Raw genomic sequence first — 17,239 nt, forward strand, 5'->3', positions numbered from 1 at the left:
CAAGGTGAGTTGCATCAGAGGAAGCACACTCAAGTTTCACCACATATATACAGAGTGGCCATCTGGTAGCCCCACCTAACCACATCATCATTGCGCATGGCTCTCCTATCAATCAATGGGCCCTGAGCTTCCTCCATGCATCGAAAACATGGTGTGTGAGTCACCTGTACGTGTTCCACTTCAGTTCCAAGTGTCCTGCCCAAGCTCTAGGTGTCATGCCCGAGCTCCAAGTGTCCTGCCCAAGCTCTAGGTGCCATGGCTGATTTCCAAGTGTCCAACACCTCTCAAACACATATCCTTTTGGCATGAGCCCCATAGCCTATTTAAAGGTTAGTTCCTCATTCATTATATACTTTTGCCCTTATTAATTATTGGCTTTACCACTTCAGACAGCTCAGCCCTTACTAGTTCGTCGGAGTCCTAAGCTCAGAATTTCACCCTAGGCCCTTTGACCTTGTCTTCTCTTGTAGGAACCCTCCAACCTCCAAGCTGATCCCAAGACAGTCAGCAACTTTTGATCTTCATCAGGCCCTATTCTCTATCCCCCATCCTTTACGGTGTGGTTCTCCTCCTGGATTGATTTATGTAACTCTGTTATTGATAAGAAGCAAGAGCTTTTGCCTACCTATGTTTTGATTCGGGCTCGGTTTGGAAGGAATACAAATACAAACTTGTACAGTACAAATACATACAAAATAATACAAAATGTACAAAATGTAAGGTTTTGCATTCTACATATTTGTATTTGTACTCCTTCCAAACTGAGCATTATAAATTTGTATTTATACTCCTTCCAAACTGAGCTTCTATAAAATATTTAGAAGGCACATACATAATGCCTTCATCTTTGAGGATGCTAACATGCAATTGAAAATAAGGAAGAAAACCTTCCATGTAGGATGCAAGAGTTTGTCCATCTCCCTAAATAGGAAGAGTCAATCTTTTGGACTCCTCCATCAAGACAAATGGTAGTTTTTGTGCTTCTAAGAGGGATAATTTTGGTGTTGTAGTGTGGAACAGTGAAGGTCAAGCCATGGCTAATTATAGGAGTGTCAATGGTATTTGAAAATCCGATTTTGAATTTGAGATTCAGCATAATCGAATCGAATTCGGATAATTCGAATTGAATTCGGATATGATTTGATTCAATTCGATAAATATCCAAATTTAATAGATTATTTAATTCTTACATATAATATATAAAATATTTCAATGTTTTATATAATTTATATATAATAATTAAATTATATAAATAATTTATATATTTATATACTTTATATAAATCAAATATTTATTTTTTATATTTATTAATTACCTAAAATAATTAATTAATCGAATTCAAATATCAAAATTTTTAATCGGATTTTAATTTAAATATTGCTTGATCCTATACGAATTCAATCCGTTTACACCCCTAACTCCTAACCGATTGTTTTCGTTCTTATTATGCTCCCCCGGGTGCTTGGGGCATAGTAAAGTGATTGTCTATCTCTTATTAATTATTTTTCAGGGAACCTTATCAATGTGCCTTTAAAGATCTCGGACATTTTGGCTAAAGTTGATGGTTTTAACGTCAATTTCTATTTTGTTAAAAGACAGGCGAATCAGGTGGCTAAAGTTGATGATTTTGATTTCTTTTTGTTTTACTGGCCCGATTGGACTGTTAGTCAGTGTATTCCAGGACTTAATGAGGATCTTTGTTGTTTGACTCTTTTAGTTTCAATAACATAGACTATCCTTTCTATCAAACAAAAAACATATATACATTATTATATTACATATAGTTAGACTCAAATTTTTATCAGACCAAATGAGTTCAAATCGACATCTCATCCTATACTAAACAAACATAGGTTTTAACATCCAAGTCGGATCGAGTATCAGATTTTTTTAATCCATTGACATCCCTATGGCCCATAGATTTATATCCAATAAGCTACAAACACAGATAAGTAGACAGATATATGTACACACACAAGTACAAATTTTGATAATTGACATTTGTCACCGCTCCCTTTTCCTATTTTCTATTTATGACATCCAAATTTTCGTGTTCCTCTATTTTAAAATAGAGATAAATAAATAAGTGTAATAGGATTTGAGAAGACCTTTGCATCACCAAGATATTTCTCATCTCTCCTTTTTACCTTCGTTTCCCAAACTAACATCCAAATATTGGCACTCTATCATATGTCTTTAAGGCCTAAAAAGAGTCCACTCTACATTGAATTGTTAGAAGATTCGCACTGATCTGGCCAATCAACCTATTTAATGGTTTTTTTATTATTTTTATTTTAATTATATTTTACATTTTTATCTTTAAATTAAAACGAATTATTCATTCAAACCGGATGATCCAAACTATAAACCTAAAAACCGGTGGTCAGAATGGTTATAATTACTGTTAAACTTCTAAAACCTCGGCATGAATTACCCATCTGAAATCTGTCTTAAGGTCACATGTCTTTCATGTTTTCTTCTAGAACTTAATCTTTTCACACATTATTTCACAACTCGTACAAGAAATCAATTACCTCCAACCAATTTCCTCGATAGCCCGGCCTATGTCTTAAAATCATGTTGCTTTATTACTTCAAACGGCTTCACCAATTGCATTAACATGCATTTTGAATAATTGCAGCAAAGAAATTGTCCATTGATCCCTGGCTATTCAAGCAAACGCTTTTTTATCTATATCCATATCTCTCCCTTTATCTCACTTCAATGGTCAATGTTTGCAACATCTACCCTGTTTACATCCCTCTATTTCCTATTAAATATTTTTAATCCCTTGTTGACCCTATTTAATAAAACATCAGTAAAATTTAGATGGATTGAGTGTTTTTCTTGGTAAGAAACTTGGTGGGGTTAAAGGCCAATTCAAGACCAACCCTAAACACAAACCTTTGGCCTAGAACCAAACTGATGTTAAAACCTAAATTCAGATTAACTGAACATTTTGGCTGTTCAGGGGGCTGTGGAACCCAATGTTTTGAAAATCGGATCAGATTGGATAGTCCGATAAAATTGCTATTTAGCTAAAAATCGTTGATTTGACTAGAGGCCTCTCAAAAACTAAAAAAAATTACTATATATGTCTCCTCGTAAAATTCCTTATATGTCTTAATTTTCTCTATTATAAAGTCCATTCTTACTCTTCTCTAATGAAACAATTCAAACAAAAAAAATATTTATATATAATATATAATATTTAATATATAATCGACTTCAAGGGAAAGCGAGGACTTCACTTTCCATCCCCATTCCTGTCCTCAATTAGGTATCCCTATACCCTATTAATCCTTGTCCCCGTTCTCCAACATAATATCCGTCCTTGACCCAATTGGGTGGGTACAACGGGGATAGTGAAAATTGTCATCCTTACCCTCTTTCTCTTATTCCATTGGGTCCCACACAACCCCCTCTCTCTTATAATATAGCACATATTATAAAATATTCTATATAAGAAAGCAAACACCTAGAATGAGGTTTGGCCCAATCCAATCTTAAGCTTATGAGAAATTATATATAATATTTTATATTTATAAATATAAATTTGAAAACACTTGTCATTTAAGTCCAAAATTATTTTCTACTTAAATTCGAGTACAACTTGTAAATTTGAAAATATTGACATTGAATCAAACTCGAATGGTATCAAACTAAGTTGGATGACATGTAATATCGGACTCAGTGAGAGAACTCGAATGGTATCAAAATTAAATTTGTATAAATTTAATTTGTTTTTTCAATTTATATCCGAGTTTGAGATGAAGTCGAATGACCTAAAATATTGGACTCAAGAGAGACTAGAGAGAGAGATTATTTTGGGTTTAGATCTAGCTAAACCCAAAAACGGATTGGATTCGAATTTAATTTGGTTCTACTTTAATTTTTTAAATACAAAAACAAATTAAAAAGTTAATTACTTTTCAACTTAAACACAACATATTATATATATATATATATATATATATATATATATATATATATATATATATTTCATATATAATATAATAATTTTTATAATTTTAAATATAACAATATAGATATTATATATTAAAATCAATAAATGCTATACTATAATAAAATCAAGTTCAGATTGCAAAATCTAAATCTAATTCGATTATGTAAATACATCATTTAGATATGAGATAATTGAATCGAATGTCGTATCAGGTCATAGAATTTCGAGTATCATTAGCAGGCCTAAGAGAGATGACTTTAATTGTCATCATCAATGTTTTCAACCCATCGCTGACCTGAACAGTTGAACGGTTCAAATTGCCACCCAATCATGATTTTGGGTCCAGTTTTAGTAAAACCCACTATTTGGTCAAAAACCATCTGAGAGCAACTGGACTATTGACTCGTTTGACCCAGTGATCGGGTGTGAATTGCATATTGTATTTGTTGATGTGGCACAATCTAACCCATCACTCATTCAACCCAAATGGTTGAACCAGTGACCTGCGGTCCAAAGGCAAAGAAGATTTGGCCTTTGGATTGGTCTTTAAAACACCAGTCATCTTTACTTTTTGTCTTATATAATGACATAGTCATAAATAGCTAATGTTTAAAAGCAAATATAAAACATCTTATTACTTTTTATCTTATATGGTGCCATCATTATAAATATTTGATGCTTAATAGCAATTATAAAACAGGTTAAGCCCTCATTATTATATATTGGCATCATTGTAAAGATTTTGATGATTAATAACCTAAAGATTCCATTTGATGTAAAATGGATACTCCATCCATATCCATTGTGCTTGTAGTATATACCATTAGGTGAGTCAATATTTAATGATGATGATGATATTAAATAATATGTTTTCAAAATTTTCTAATTTTTTATAATATTATGTATAAAAAGTATAATTATTTGTTACATTTATTTTTGTTAAATATATAATATTAGAGATATGTTCAAATGCTTTCTACATTTTTTTGGGTACTTTTATACTTTTATATATTTTCATCTTGTTAATTATTATTATAATATTATTTAATTATGACATATAGGATTGACACATTTTACCTAAAAGGTTAAATTGTTAACTTGCCACCAAATAATAAAAAACTTCATTTTATTATCAATAAAAACAATTATTCTTTGTTACACTTATTTTATTAATATAGTTAATTAGTATAGGATTCAGTGAAAGAATAGGAGGCGATCCCTAAACATAAGAATTAATGAAAAGGAATTGAATGAAGAGAAATGTAATAGTTCAAATTACATTTTATACTCTCACAAGAGTGACCAATTTAAAAATAGAGGTATTTTAATCAAACAAATTAATCCAAAGCCAACTCTAAACATAGACCTTGACCCGGAACCAAATTAATCAAATTTATATTCAACCACTTGCATGGATTGGCTTGATGGTAGAAGAAAAACCAACATCCCCATTGAATAAAGAGAATTAATTTGTAAAAGGATGGGTAGATGTTAATCGAAAAATGAAAACGGCCCCATCAAGTACTTCTCCAATGGGGGTAGATAGGATTGACTTTGAAATTTCCGTTATTGCTTTCAATTCAGACCTGCAAATGTATGTTATATGTTGGCCCAAATCCAAATTTCAGAGGCTCAAATCTGATTAAACTTATTTTCAAGTCATTAAATTCTCTTTTCTTAAATTTATTATAGATGAGTCTTATAACGGAAGAATGCTTGTGACACAATGACTGCAAATACTTGAAGAAGAATCACGACACATAGATATCAAAGTGAATGTAGAGACGTTCTACCTCTTTCCTCAAATATGTCTCATCAATTAGGTGTTGGTTGCTGTTTGCCATTAAAGCCAAAAACTTGGACCATTCAGACACCCAATTCAATTGTTGTTTATTTCATGCTCAATTGCTTGATATTACAACAAGCCAAGAGGATCTTTTTAGCTGAAAGCTGGTCTAGCTTGCAACCTCCAACTGTTTTCATAACTAACATCAAAAGCGTTCCTTCTACGTTCTAGACGGAGTCAGCATCTGACCGCTCCATTAGGGTTCACCAGCTGCTCGACAATATTTGTAACCAGAAGAAATGATTTTCTCAAATACTCACCGCAGCCCCCTGGGGGTCTAGAAAAGCGTCAACGAGTTTCCATGCCCGTTGTGCCAAATTAAAGACGGAGGCGCTCGCGACCGACCGACCGACCGACCGAGAGAGAGAGAGAGAAAGGGGGGGGGGGGGGGGGGACAAATACTGATGACGATGAATCATGTATGTCCAAAAGTCGGGGCGTTTAGAAACAACGGCTGATACAGACCGAAAAAATATATGGTCAATGGTCAACATGTGCTCCCTTGCATTGAGCCATTGACCAAATTCTATAAAAAGGGAAAAAACAAAAAGAAAATAGTAAAAGAAGAAATTTATGATACCAGAAAGACTTGATAGCAAAGGTTTTGATCAATAAAATCCACTTGATTGATTACTATTTTTATGATGACATCTTTTTGGGCCTTTATGGTAATAGTTAATTGGTTATTAGTTTTCCCTGAATAATGTCTTTTCTGCATCATAGTCAAACCTAATTAAATACAAAGCTCAATTTAGAAAGAGTATAACAAAGATGTATACTGCACATAATTAAATACAAAGTTTTACACTCCATTCGTATCTATACTCCTTCCAAAACTGAGTCTAAATGATTTTAAAGAATAGAGGGACAGATAACTAGAAGTTTGTCAGTCATTAAATAATTTTCTATCTAACACTCAAGTGAGGAAAGCTTCTCTTCATCAAATATCTTTTACAAAGTTTTACACTCATATCCCTATAGGTTTGTGATGCGACATTAATAACTTGAAATTTCAGATTGACAAATACCCATGAAGTTGAAAAGACTATTTTTTTGTTGTTTCTTTAACTATTTGGATTAGTTAGGGTGTCATGAATTGAGAACAGGATTGAGGTTGAGGGGTCCATTCAATTCTGCAATTTTTTGATTTTGGTATTTGATTGGGTTCACTTAACATTTTGTTAAGACAGTGTCGTAGGGCAGGGCTAAAACCAAAAGGTCATGGCCTTAGATTTATTACTATGCTGCCACCAAGACATCACTTTATCTCATTAAAGGCGGGTCCATATTAATACATCAAAAGCTTTGATTTCTTTTGTTTTAATTAGTGCACCACCTTAGTAAGTGATTTGTATGTTTTTTAAGGGGGATCAGGATTCTGGACATGTCACAGGAGATGTGAATTTCAATGGTTAGCAATGAAACGATGGAGGTGATTAAGTTCGACCTTCTGGATTTTGTTTAAATGAGAAAGGGAGTGAGCACCTACCAACATAATTTGATTGGCAATAGAAAGGAAAAAAGCTCAACTCTTCACATGTTGGATCTTTGCTCTAAAGTCACTGCTGGGATGTCAATGCTCCTCTTTTAGAAAACAAAAGATGGTCAATTGCTGACCATCCATTAACTAAGGTTAAAACTTGGAAAGAAGCTGCCAATGAGGAATTAATTCATGGAAAGAGAGCTCACTCCTTGACTCGTATATATTCATGCAAAATGGTCCCAAATAACTTTACATGGTTGGCACTGTCATAAATTTACGTTATACTTGGAAAGTCTTCAGTCATCTACAGCTACATGTGAATGTGAGGGGTTGATGACCAATTGACCATGTATCTCGCCCTCCTCCATAACAATTGTCACCACATTTTATGTTATTAGAAATTACCGATTTGCCTAAGTGTGTTTTGATGATTTAAACATATATATATATATATATATATATATATATATATATATATATATGTCATTAACATATTGTCTCCTACACTACACCCTAGCTTCAAGGTGTGATTTCTTCAGTGACACCTAGATCCTATAAATTCTACTAGTAAAAGCATTGAAATAACTTTTCATTAAGGCTGTGTTTGGTTTGAAGGAAAAAGTAAGGAAAAGGGAAAAAACCTTTATAAACCAAACATATATATGTTTCCTTACAGTTTCTTCCTTTTCCTATTTTTTCCTTCAAATCAAACATAGCCTAAGAGTTTGTATAAGCACATGGGATCTGCTGGCTGCTACTCGCATCGCTGTGTAAGCGGCTGTATAACCAATCTCCTGATCCTGATGGACACGTCGGTGTTCTATACACATTGGAACACTGGCATATTCCTTCAAGATTCGTTGATAGCCATTTATACAGCAGATGGATCCAGGCTCTGGAATAAATTTGCTAGTTAAATTAAATATTAATAACATTGTGTTTGGTTTTCTTTTTGATATTTGGTGCCGTACACCACTAAACCTCCACATTTTTTTTTCCGAAATCAGTGGTTGCAGGAATTCATTTCACATCAGGAACGAATCAGTTCACATGCCAGCTGAGGCACCCTTTGGTTGGTCGTGATTGGGTTAATGTTGAACTTGGATTGGTTCAAGCTACTCGAGAATTGTTATAGGATTCCTGCTTCAATTTTCCTTAATAAAGCTTGCATATTGCATGGGACCACATTAATTTATTACAAAATATAGTATTTAGGTAACTATTAATTAATGTTTTGTCTGAAGATATATACTAGTGTTTTCAGATATGGATGGAGAGCACCAAAATCTGTTTGGAAAATGATTCACAAAAAAATAGAAGGAATGTCATTTCTCATAATTACCATATATTCAGTTTTGTAAAACTTCAATTCATTTTACAGTTATATTGTATGAACTAATCACCATGAATATCCTTTTTCTAATAAGTTCATTTCGTCTTCTAAGGTAGGGCCAGAACAACTAATTCACTGTATTGGAAATTCTGTAAACAAAGTCTTGTTTTAGGAAACAGGGTCACCATGCGTGGCCCCTTTCCTATTGTGTTCATAACTTTTTGCAGTAGAATTAACCAATATAATTCGCATTTGCTGTATGTTTTCAAAGGATAATTTTGGTAATTTGTATGTCCACCATGCTTGTAAATGTCAATGTAACTAGGGATGTCGTGAGGCCGTGAAATTAGAGAGCAGGTTTGATCGATCTTGCCTAAACCGGCAAAACCTTTATCACCTAAAATATTGTTTGGTTTGAAGGAAAAAAGGAAAAAAGTAAGGTAAGGTAAAGAAATCTTTAATGGCTTTCCCTACCTTTTCCTTCAAACCAAACATAATCTAAAGGCTGCTTAGTATAGTGGTGAGTGTTTTTGGCATTGTTTGTTAGAGCATTGAAAATCAGGAAAAAATATTTGATTTACCACATAATACAATGCTGCAATTGTTCAATACACATAACATGGTTTTCAAAACCGGATAGGACGAGACAGTCGGACTGGAAAAATCGGGAATCGGTCACCTGACCGGTTCCGTTTTCCCCCAAAACCATTGATTTTGGTCAACAAACTGCTGAACTGGCCGATTAACCATTCAAACGGTTTTGACCATTTTCTAAATTTTTTATTTTTTTTAATTTTTTTGTCAGAATAGACCGGCCGTTCGGATCGAACAATCGGACTATTCGAACTAGTAACCGGACCCCTGACCGGTTCATTTTTAAATACCATAAGTGTAATTGTGTAAATGCACCCCCCCCCCTTTTCTGTCTGAAAATTGGGCTTCAACTTTGGGCCCATTCTTTTTTTTTCTGTCCTTTTTTTTTTTTTTTGAAAGTGGGAAAATTGGTCAATGAGAACTAAAGACACTCATGTTATATTTTTTCAGATTTACGAGAGGTCTGTAAAAAATTTATATTACCTATCTTCTAGGTGGATAAATAACTCTCACCTAAAGGAAAAGTTGCCAATACTTAGATGAGACAATATTATCCCTTTTAATGATGACTTTTTATAATTAAAATGATCATTATTGTGAAACAGATAAGTAACTCCCCAAAATGCAAACAGGCCTTTATAGAACTGAGAAATTACCAGATTAATGGTTTACTTGTTATATTTAACCATATTCATATTGTAAAAAGATAGGTAGGAGTAGGACGGGCAGTCAAATGTATTCTAAATTATTTCTGTGTCATTTATTTAATTTTGATTTATTAATTGTTTATGGTTTCTTATATATGTTTGATCGGAAAGCCGCCGGGGTTTACTTGGGAGAGAAACCCTCCTTTGTTCTGTGAGTGATGCTGCAAATCCTTTCCCAAGCGCCTTGGATCCTCCAAACCCTCCTTTGTTCTGGGAGCCTGCTGTTGTGCCTGTTTGGATCATTTTTTCCTATGCTTCCAGCTAATCTATACACCAAAATGTTTTTGAAATCTATTGCATAAGCTGTAGTGCGAGTGCTGGAGATAGATAATGCCACAAAGAGGCTTACAAGAACTAATACAGCCAAGGTTTGCATATAGTTGGATTTACTAAAGAAATCAGTCTGGATTAGGTAGGCGTAGGCACCCATGGTGAGTACATCGAATAAGCACTTAGAAGAATTCTTTGATACTTGTCCCTTAAAATATCTCCAGCCTACTCTTGGAAAAGATTAAAAACTTTTGATACATTTATCAGAATATTTATTGTGTTAATTGAATGTACTTACAATGTTGTGCCTACTAAATCTGAATATACCTTCACTTATTTGAATTGTGATGGAAAAAGTATGGGTGCAAATTGGATAACTGAATTTAAGATTTTACATTGTATTAGGCCCGGGTTTTCAGTCTAGCCCATTCAAATTTTGAGAAAACCCTAACTCGAACCCATTTTGGCAAAAGATCAAATATGAGACCTGCTTGTCTAATACACCTATTGTTATAAGCATGGACACGGAGAGGTGGATTCTAGGCTAAAAGAATATGCATGAGAACCTGCCCAAGTAATGACTAACGTGTAATATCACAAAAAAAAAAAAAAAAAAAAAAAAAACAAACAAACAAACAAAAAGCACCACAAAGTTTCAGTTTTTTTTTTTTTTTACAAATTTGCACTGGTGTAAATTTTTGACAGTGCAAATAGGTTGAATGTAAATCCTGATTTATTTTTGCTTCAAATTTGACTTTGTCTTATTTAATTGTTTGTGACAAGTGAAAAAAGCTGTAAAATAATGTGATCCCACCTTATGTGAAACTGTGGAAGAGAATAAAGCTAATAAAAAGGGTTACTTGTTAGAGAATGAGATAAGAACCAAGAAATAAGATGATTCATTCCCCACCTTATATGAGAAAGAACTGAGATAGAAGAAAGGTGATCCAAATTTTGCATCAATTTTGGGATATTATACTACTAGTGAGTGCAAATAAGACAAAAAGACAAGGTATGACTTTTGCTTCAGATAGAGATATAAATCATAATTACAATGAAAGAGAAACAAAATTAAACTAGGATATAAAATTTGTATCTGGTTTAGATTTACAGTACAAACAGAGCAGAAGGAAAATGGAAAAGATGCATATATAGAGAATCACACGAGATTCATGTGATTTGACATTTCCATGCTTGTGTATGGAAGATGATATCTTACTAACACAATATTAAAGTATCAGTACCCGCTACGGCCATGTGAATTGTAATGAGAATCAGCACCGACGGTTGAATTCTTAAACTCTTTGTTGTTGGGGATGTTGACTGTTGAGGGTTTAGTCAGGCTTCCACACAACTGCTTGATGACCCTTCATTTTTTGTTTCATTAAACCAATTCATCCACACCTGCTGCATCAACCAGCAGTCCAGCAGGTTAAATCCGGATTGGGTGCCGCAGCTTCACTGCTCTGATCTGTATGTAATTCTGGTTTTCAAAAGAATCTGGATTTCCTGCCAACAAAACACGTCCCAAAGTCCTACTACCAACTCAAAAGAATCTGAATTAGGATTCAGTACTCACAGAACCGTTGGGAACATTATCATAGTTGTATATTATTTTTACGACTGTAAACAGTTATAAACAGTCTTGGGAGTACCAAATCCGATTTTGGCAGGTCTTACTTTTATGTGGGATCCCAATCTCATAGTTAAATGTATAGTGTCAGATCACATTGGTAGAGGGTTGGACCAATACGTTTTGTTGGCAGGAGATACTAATTCCTTTCAAAATACCAATACTAGTTACAGGCATCCTCTCAAACTCAACAGCATATTCATGCATGTGAATCCAACTGTTCCAATGACAAAATTGAGCTTCTTTATCCAGAGATCGGGTTCTGTCAGGGCAAATTCGTGCTCACAGTGTTCTAATAGCTTTTTCCAACTTGGGAATATCTCTCCATGAAATAAAATATATAAAGATGGAAATATTCTCAATGCAAGACAGTAAAGACAAGACCACATCTCTGCCCCACAATGCCCCACAGCACATCCCCGCCGTGTATTAGAAATATCTCTCGATGATGACATCATCGGAACTGATACTACCATTGGGAGATATTCACAATACATGGTGGGGATGTACTGTGGGACATTGTGGGGTGGTTCCTTGTGGGGCGGAGATGTGAACTCAGTAAAGGCTTCTCGAACAGGCTTTGCCCTGACCGAAGCCAAACTCCTTTATCCAGTTCTGTTCCAAAGTTTTCCAATAAATGAGCTTCCCAAGGTTGCATAATCTCAATTGTTTACTTAGACCACGTTTGGAAATATTTCTCCCCATTTCACTTCTGTGTTCGCAGGAGGCTATTTCGAACAAAAAAGATGTTAAAAAATTAATGGAAAATTGTTTTTCCAAAAGTGATTTTTCCATGAGCCTGTCTGTTTGGATGAAAAAGCACTCCTAAATTCAATAGAGTTGGCTCATATGTAACAACCACAAGCAACCGGAAAACTGTACAGATGGAGATGGAATGGGTCATAGCCACTTGGACGCTTCACTTCAGTCCTAGGCTCTTCAAATACGGATAAATTTGGGCTTATCCACATTTACGACAGAAGCTCTCTAAAACGCTTCTTAGGATTCTCTCTGCTTATCAAAAGGAATAACGTTTCCCTCATGATCTACCTGTAATAGAAGCAAGTTTGGGCTTGTCGGTTATAGATTATAACGGCAAAAAGGTTATAATAATTAGGTCATATGAAGCCTGATCCCATAAAGCCTTTGACAGCCCTAGTTCACCCACCTTATTAAAAATTCATTAAAAGTTGCATTGTAGCAAAAGATCTTTTGCACGGTGTGTGTGTGTTTTTTTACTGAAACATTTCATGTATTGCTTTTACAAAGAAAACTTTGTTTTTCTGCCCTTTTAATTTGTTTCAATGTAAATGCAAGGAAATCATAATCTTTATTGTAAAGGAAGCAAAATATATAGTTCAAATATTTCAACTTAAAATACTTCCCACTCATTTCATGTTGTAACAAATAGAAACTTAAACGGTTTTCAGTTGCAGTCTCAACTAAAGCCCAGCTTCACCGAAGGTAGAGAGGGAGCAGCTGAAATCCGCATTTTGTAATATTCATCCAAAAACCAATCAATTAGTTAATACGGAAAATGTTCCTAGAGACAATGCTGCATGAAATGTTGGTCATTCCAAAGGAGATATGCCACATCTGCCATTTCAAAGGAACACAGTTTCTCTGTGTAAAACTACATAGTTAAGAGTGACCTGGTGCAGGCTTACAGCTCCAAAAGCAATCTGTAAGGCTAAAAGAATTTGATTTGAGGAAAAGAAGATTTTAGAGCCTGTAATTTGACAGAAGAGATGGTGCAAAAGTGGGATTCATGCGAATGAACCCAAATTACTGGGATGCCGTAATGCTTAATGGGGTGTTGTTCATCTCTTCATACAGAAATCCAAGTAATGATGCAAAATGGTTGCTCGAAAAAAAAAGGCAAAGTAGTTTATTATTATAATTTATAATTACGTTCCTGAGATGCAGGCTTGATTTTGGGAGTCCAGATCTCCTGCCCACACAAACTCTGCCCACATTTATCAGTCAGAGAACATCTCATCTCTACATAGTATTATGCAAGGGGAGATGTTCCCAATTCACCGGGGGTAATGTGTTATGCGTAGATGTGGGCAGAATTCTCATGGGTAGGAAATCCGGAGTCGATTTTTGGTCTTGGATTAAGAAGAGTACAAATACAAAAAAAAAAAAAATGTTCCATACAAATACTACTATGTCAAGCCGAGATCCTAAAAAGCAAAAGCAATTAAGATTCAAAAAGTCATTATGTATCAGCCCGTATCGAGATAACCCCAATATGCCCCTACTGAGGGTGTGGAGGAACCTTAAACCAGCCCCTATGAACCAAATTTGAAAAAAAAAAGTAGAAAAAATAAAAAAGCAATTCCAATACTGCCCAATATGCCCCTACCGACGTATCAGACCTATCGATATTTAGAACTTTGAAAACAATAAAAAAGCAATTCCCAATGTGTGACTGGATTTTCATGCTTTTAAAGTGTGGAGTTTTTACTTTCAAAGAATCCCATCATCACAAATATTTCTAGTTCACAAAAATGCAAAGTTAGCCGAGTTTTGTGATTATAATTTAATAATCTTGTCAATTGAATTTTTGTTGTGTTAGGTACAAACACAGATCCCAAGACTGAAACCTACCTTTTAAAATTAACCAACTTTGAGTGCAAAGTTTACAATCAGATTCTGGATGCAAACTTTGCTCTCATTTTGAATGCAGACATGTCTTGGAGTTCATGTTTACTTCCATTTTAAATACATAAATGTATTCTTATCAAATATCTATAAATCTGAACGAAAGCACATCTATGCAATGAACCGGCATTTGCACTCTTCCAAAACAGAGCCAGGAACTTATTGCCACCCCTTGATAAATATTGTACGAAGCACTACCAAGAAGGTCTATATATATATATATAGTTCATAAGTTAAATTTTAAATTACAATAATAATGAATTTTCTATTAGCTTAGGAGCTCGCGTAGAATAGACTGTGAACAGATGATGGATCCTCCATCCTGCTTTATGGTGTAAAGCATACAAAGGGCTTCGCCAGCAACTTTCCAAGCAAAACTACACTTCTCAACCCCTTTGGTCCTTGCATAGTCATAACAAACATGATAAATGGCAAGAGAATCCTCAAATATTTCCTGTCTCGTTCTTGAACTCTGTTCAAAATTTGCTGCACCATATAAGAGCTACATTGCAGTGGCATGTCAGTTAATTTATGAAACTGGAGAGGAGCCACTGGAGCACAACGAAAAGCATGAGGACTTGGAAAAAGATTACCTGCTTATACTTTTGTATAACTTCGCCTGCAGATGCATTTTTGGCCTCACCATCAAGCTCCATCGCACTTTTCATTTCATCTCGATACTCATTATAGTGCATCTGCCATTTCTCCATGCAAGCTTCAGCAACTTCACCATCAAAACAAAAGAGCTTCCATACTTCTGCATCACACAATGGTAGAAGTGCCAACTGATCATACAAGGATTTTAGATTTATTCACTGAAATTCTTTAACACAGAGACCTAGGGACAGTTAAAAAAGATTCAGTAACCAGGAGTTGGGAATTTCGAGACATGAAATCCTTCTTGGGATGTACATTTAAATAATTATCTACTTAGCACCACTGAGGTACATTGTTTTGTTGTACTCTCAAATATTTTCTTGGGGCAGAGATCTTTCACCCTGACCCGGTAACTTCTCCATTCAAGGCCGCATGGCATATTTCATGAAGACGAGAAACATAATAAATAGAAGAATATACCCAACCCAACCAAGACTGTCTAACTCAAAGAAAATTTAATAAAATGCAAAAGACCAAAAAGTTTCTACTAGGGTCAAACCTAGAAAAAGCCCCAAAAGGTACTTTTGATAGTAAAAGTAAATTTATTAAAAGAAAATTAAGGTAAAGAGATAGGCGATCAGAAATCATCAAGCAAGAAAAATAAATAAAAAGAAAATAGATCATCCAACCTCTTACATATGGCATCACCTCCCCTACAAATTCATCAATAAAAGTAATCCCGAAAAGAAGTACAAACACCACCCATAAGCTCATATTCCCTCCCAAAAACATAACAAATGCGACCAAGTACGAGGGAATTGTGTTGTTGCCTAACAAATTTAAAAGAACAAAATACCATTTTTTTGGAGGGTGCGGAGTAGGGAAAGTAAGTTACTAAGCGCTGCAGAAATCTTGTGCTGTGAAGACAGGCATGGTTTCTAGGTGCTGACAAGTTGATAAAAAAGACATGTTCCGAATTTAAGATATTGATGCAATCTCATAATATGTAAATAAATATTACAATTATGCAAGAAAAGAAGGGTATTGAACATTTGGTTTACAGTCTTTGTTTTGCAAACAAATAAAAAGTCAGGCCGGATAGGGAATGACAACCATAGTTAAAGAAGAATGGAAGCTTGACTATTAGATGTTTCTTTTGTTCGTGGCAACTCCATATCGATTAACCATTGATAGGAAAAAGCTCTAAAATAATAAAAGTCCATATATTTTTTGATAACTAACATAGTCTATATATTTCAAATAATAAAAGGTAGAAACAAACAAATAAAGCTTTAAAATAGCTTTGCGGTTCACTAGTTGACCTAGTTAATGCTTAGTCATTTAGGTGATCGCATCATGATTCATGAGTATTGACTGACTAGTTAGTGCTGCAGTTGGTCTGGCGGCACTGGATGATACTGGGTGTAATGTATGGGACCTGATTGAGAAAATAAGTCCATAGCATTCAATCATCAGGCCCTCCACAAAAATAAACCTACATGTGCCACTGAATATCAGAATTACGGCTCAGACCTAAACCATAATTCAATATTTCTCCCAAAAATTCATCGCCCAACCCCTCTTCACCCCACCCACCTATTATGCATTACACTACTCTATTCTCTACCCCCTCTCCCCTCCCTATCATTTGCGTTATATACTTCCTACTCTTGCCCAATTAAAATATTCCATGGCTTAGATTTGATAAAAAGTGCCTAGAGATGAATTTATGGCGTTATGTTGCTTCCTTTTCCTCTCCTGACATGCATACTTTGAGGTGATGATCTCCACCACTGCACTTGGCCCTAGCTACTCAAATCAAGGTCTGAGCTCCAACGGAGCTGAAAATGGAGGCCCTAAACCAGTAACAACACCGACTTTCAGAAATTGCATAATTATCTTTTGAAGTATTTATGTAAGTTTAATCCAGTCACTGTTTAACTTTCCACTTCTCATAGAATGAATCATTTATATCTATGTTGGGGCAAAACATAGAAATAGAGAGAGACATAATGAAATATCATGTGAGGAAAGCCAGTCTAGTTGATTCATATTAATGTGAATGTATACAATGTATTTTCAAATGGAGAATGAATTGGGCACGTTACATTCTTTAATTTTGATAAACCAGGCATATCCCTA

At 34.7% G+C, this 17,239-nt stretch overlaps 1 protein-coding gene and 1 long non-coding RNA gene across 3 annotated transcripts in view; one reads left to right on the forward strand and one right to left on the reverse strand.

Moving 5' to 3' along the window:
• The first annotated feature begins 351 nt into the window (after positions 1-351).
• Positions 352-1,708, forward strand: LOC148842528 (uncharacterized). Its single transcript, XR_016103855.1, has 2 exons — positions 352-557; positions 1,511-1,708. It is a non-coding gene; the product is annotated as an uncharacterized LOC148842528 (long non-coding RNA).
• Positions 1,709-14,628: 12,920 nt separating this feature from the next.
• LOC148842529 (putative RNA-dependent RNA polymerase 3) overlaps positions 14,629-17,239 on the reverse strand; it is a 73,103-nt gene continuing 70,492 nt past the window's right edge. Inside the window, exons 18-19 of one of the 2 annotated variants that reach the window (XM_088956541.1) lie at positions 15,094-15,257; positions 14,629-14,986 (exon numbers count right to left, since the gene is read on the reverse strand). In XM_088956541.1, coding sequence (XP_088812667.1) covers positions 14,828-14,986; positions 15,094-15,257 — 323 coding nt within the window. In that variant the 3' untranslated portion in view covers positions 14,629-14,827. Of the gene's footprint in view, positions 15,003-15,093; positions 15,258-17,239 lie in introns of both variants that reach the window. The other variant, XM_088956540.1, reaches the window with a different exon arrangement.

The sequence above is a fragment of the Nelumbo lutea genome, chromosome 8, assembly GCF_056320005.1.
Source record: "Nelumbo lutea isolate HS-2025 chromosome 8, American lotus-T2T, whole genome shotgun sequence".
NCBI classification, from domain to species: domain Eukaryota; kingdom Viridiplantae; phylum Streptophyta; class Magnoliopsida; order Proteales; family Nelumbonaceae; genus Nelumbo; species Nelumbo lutea.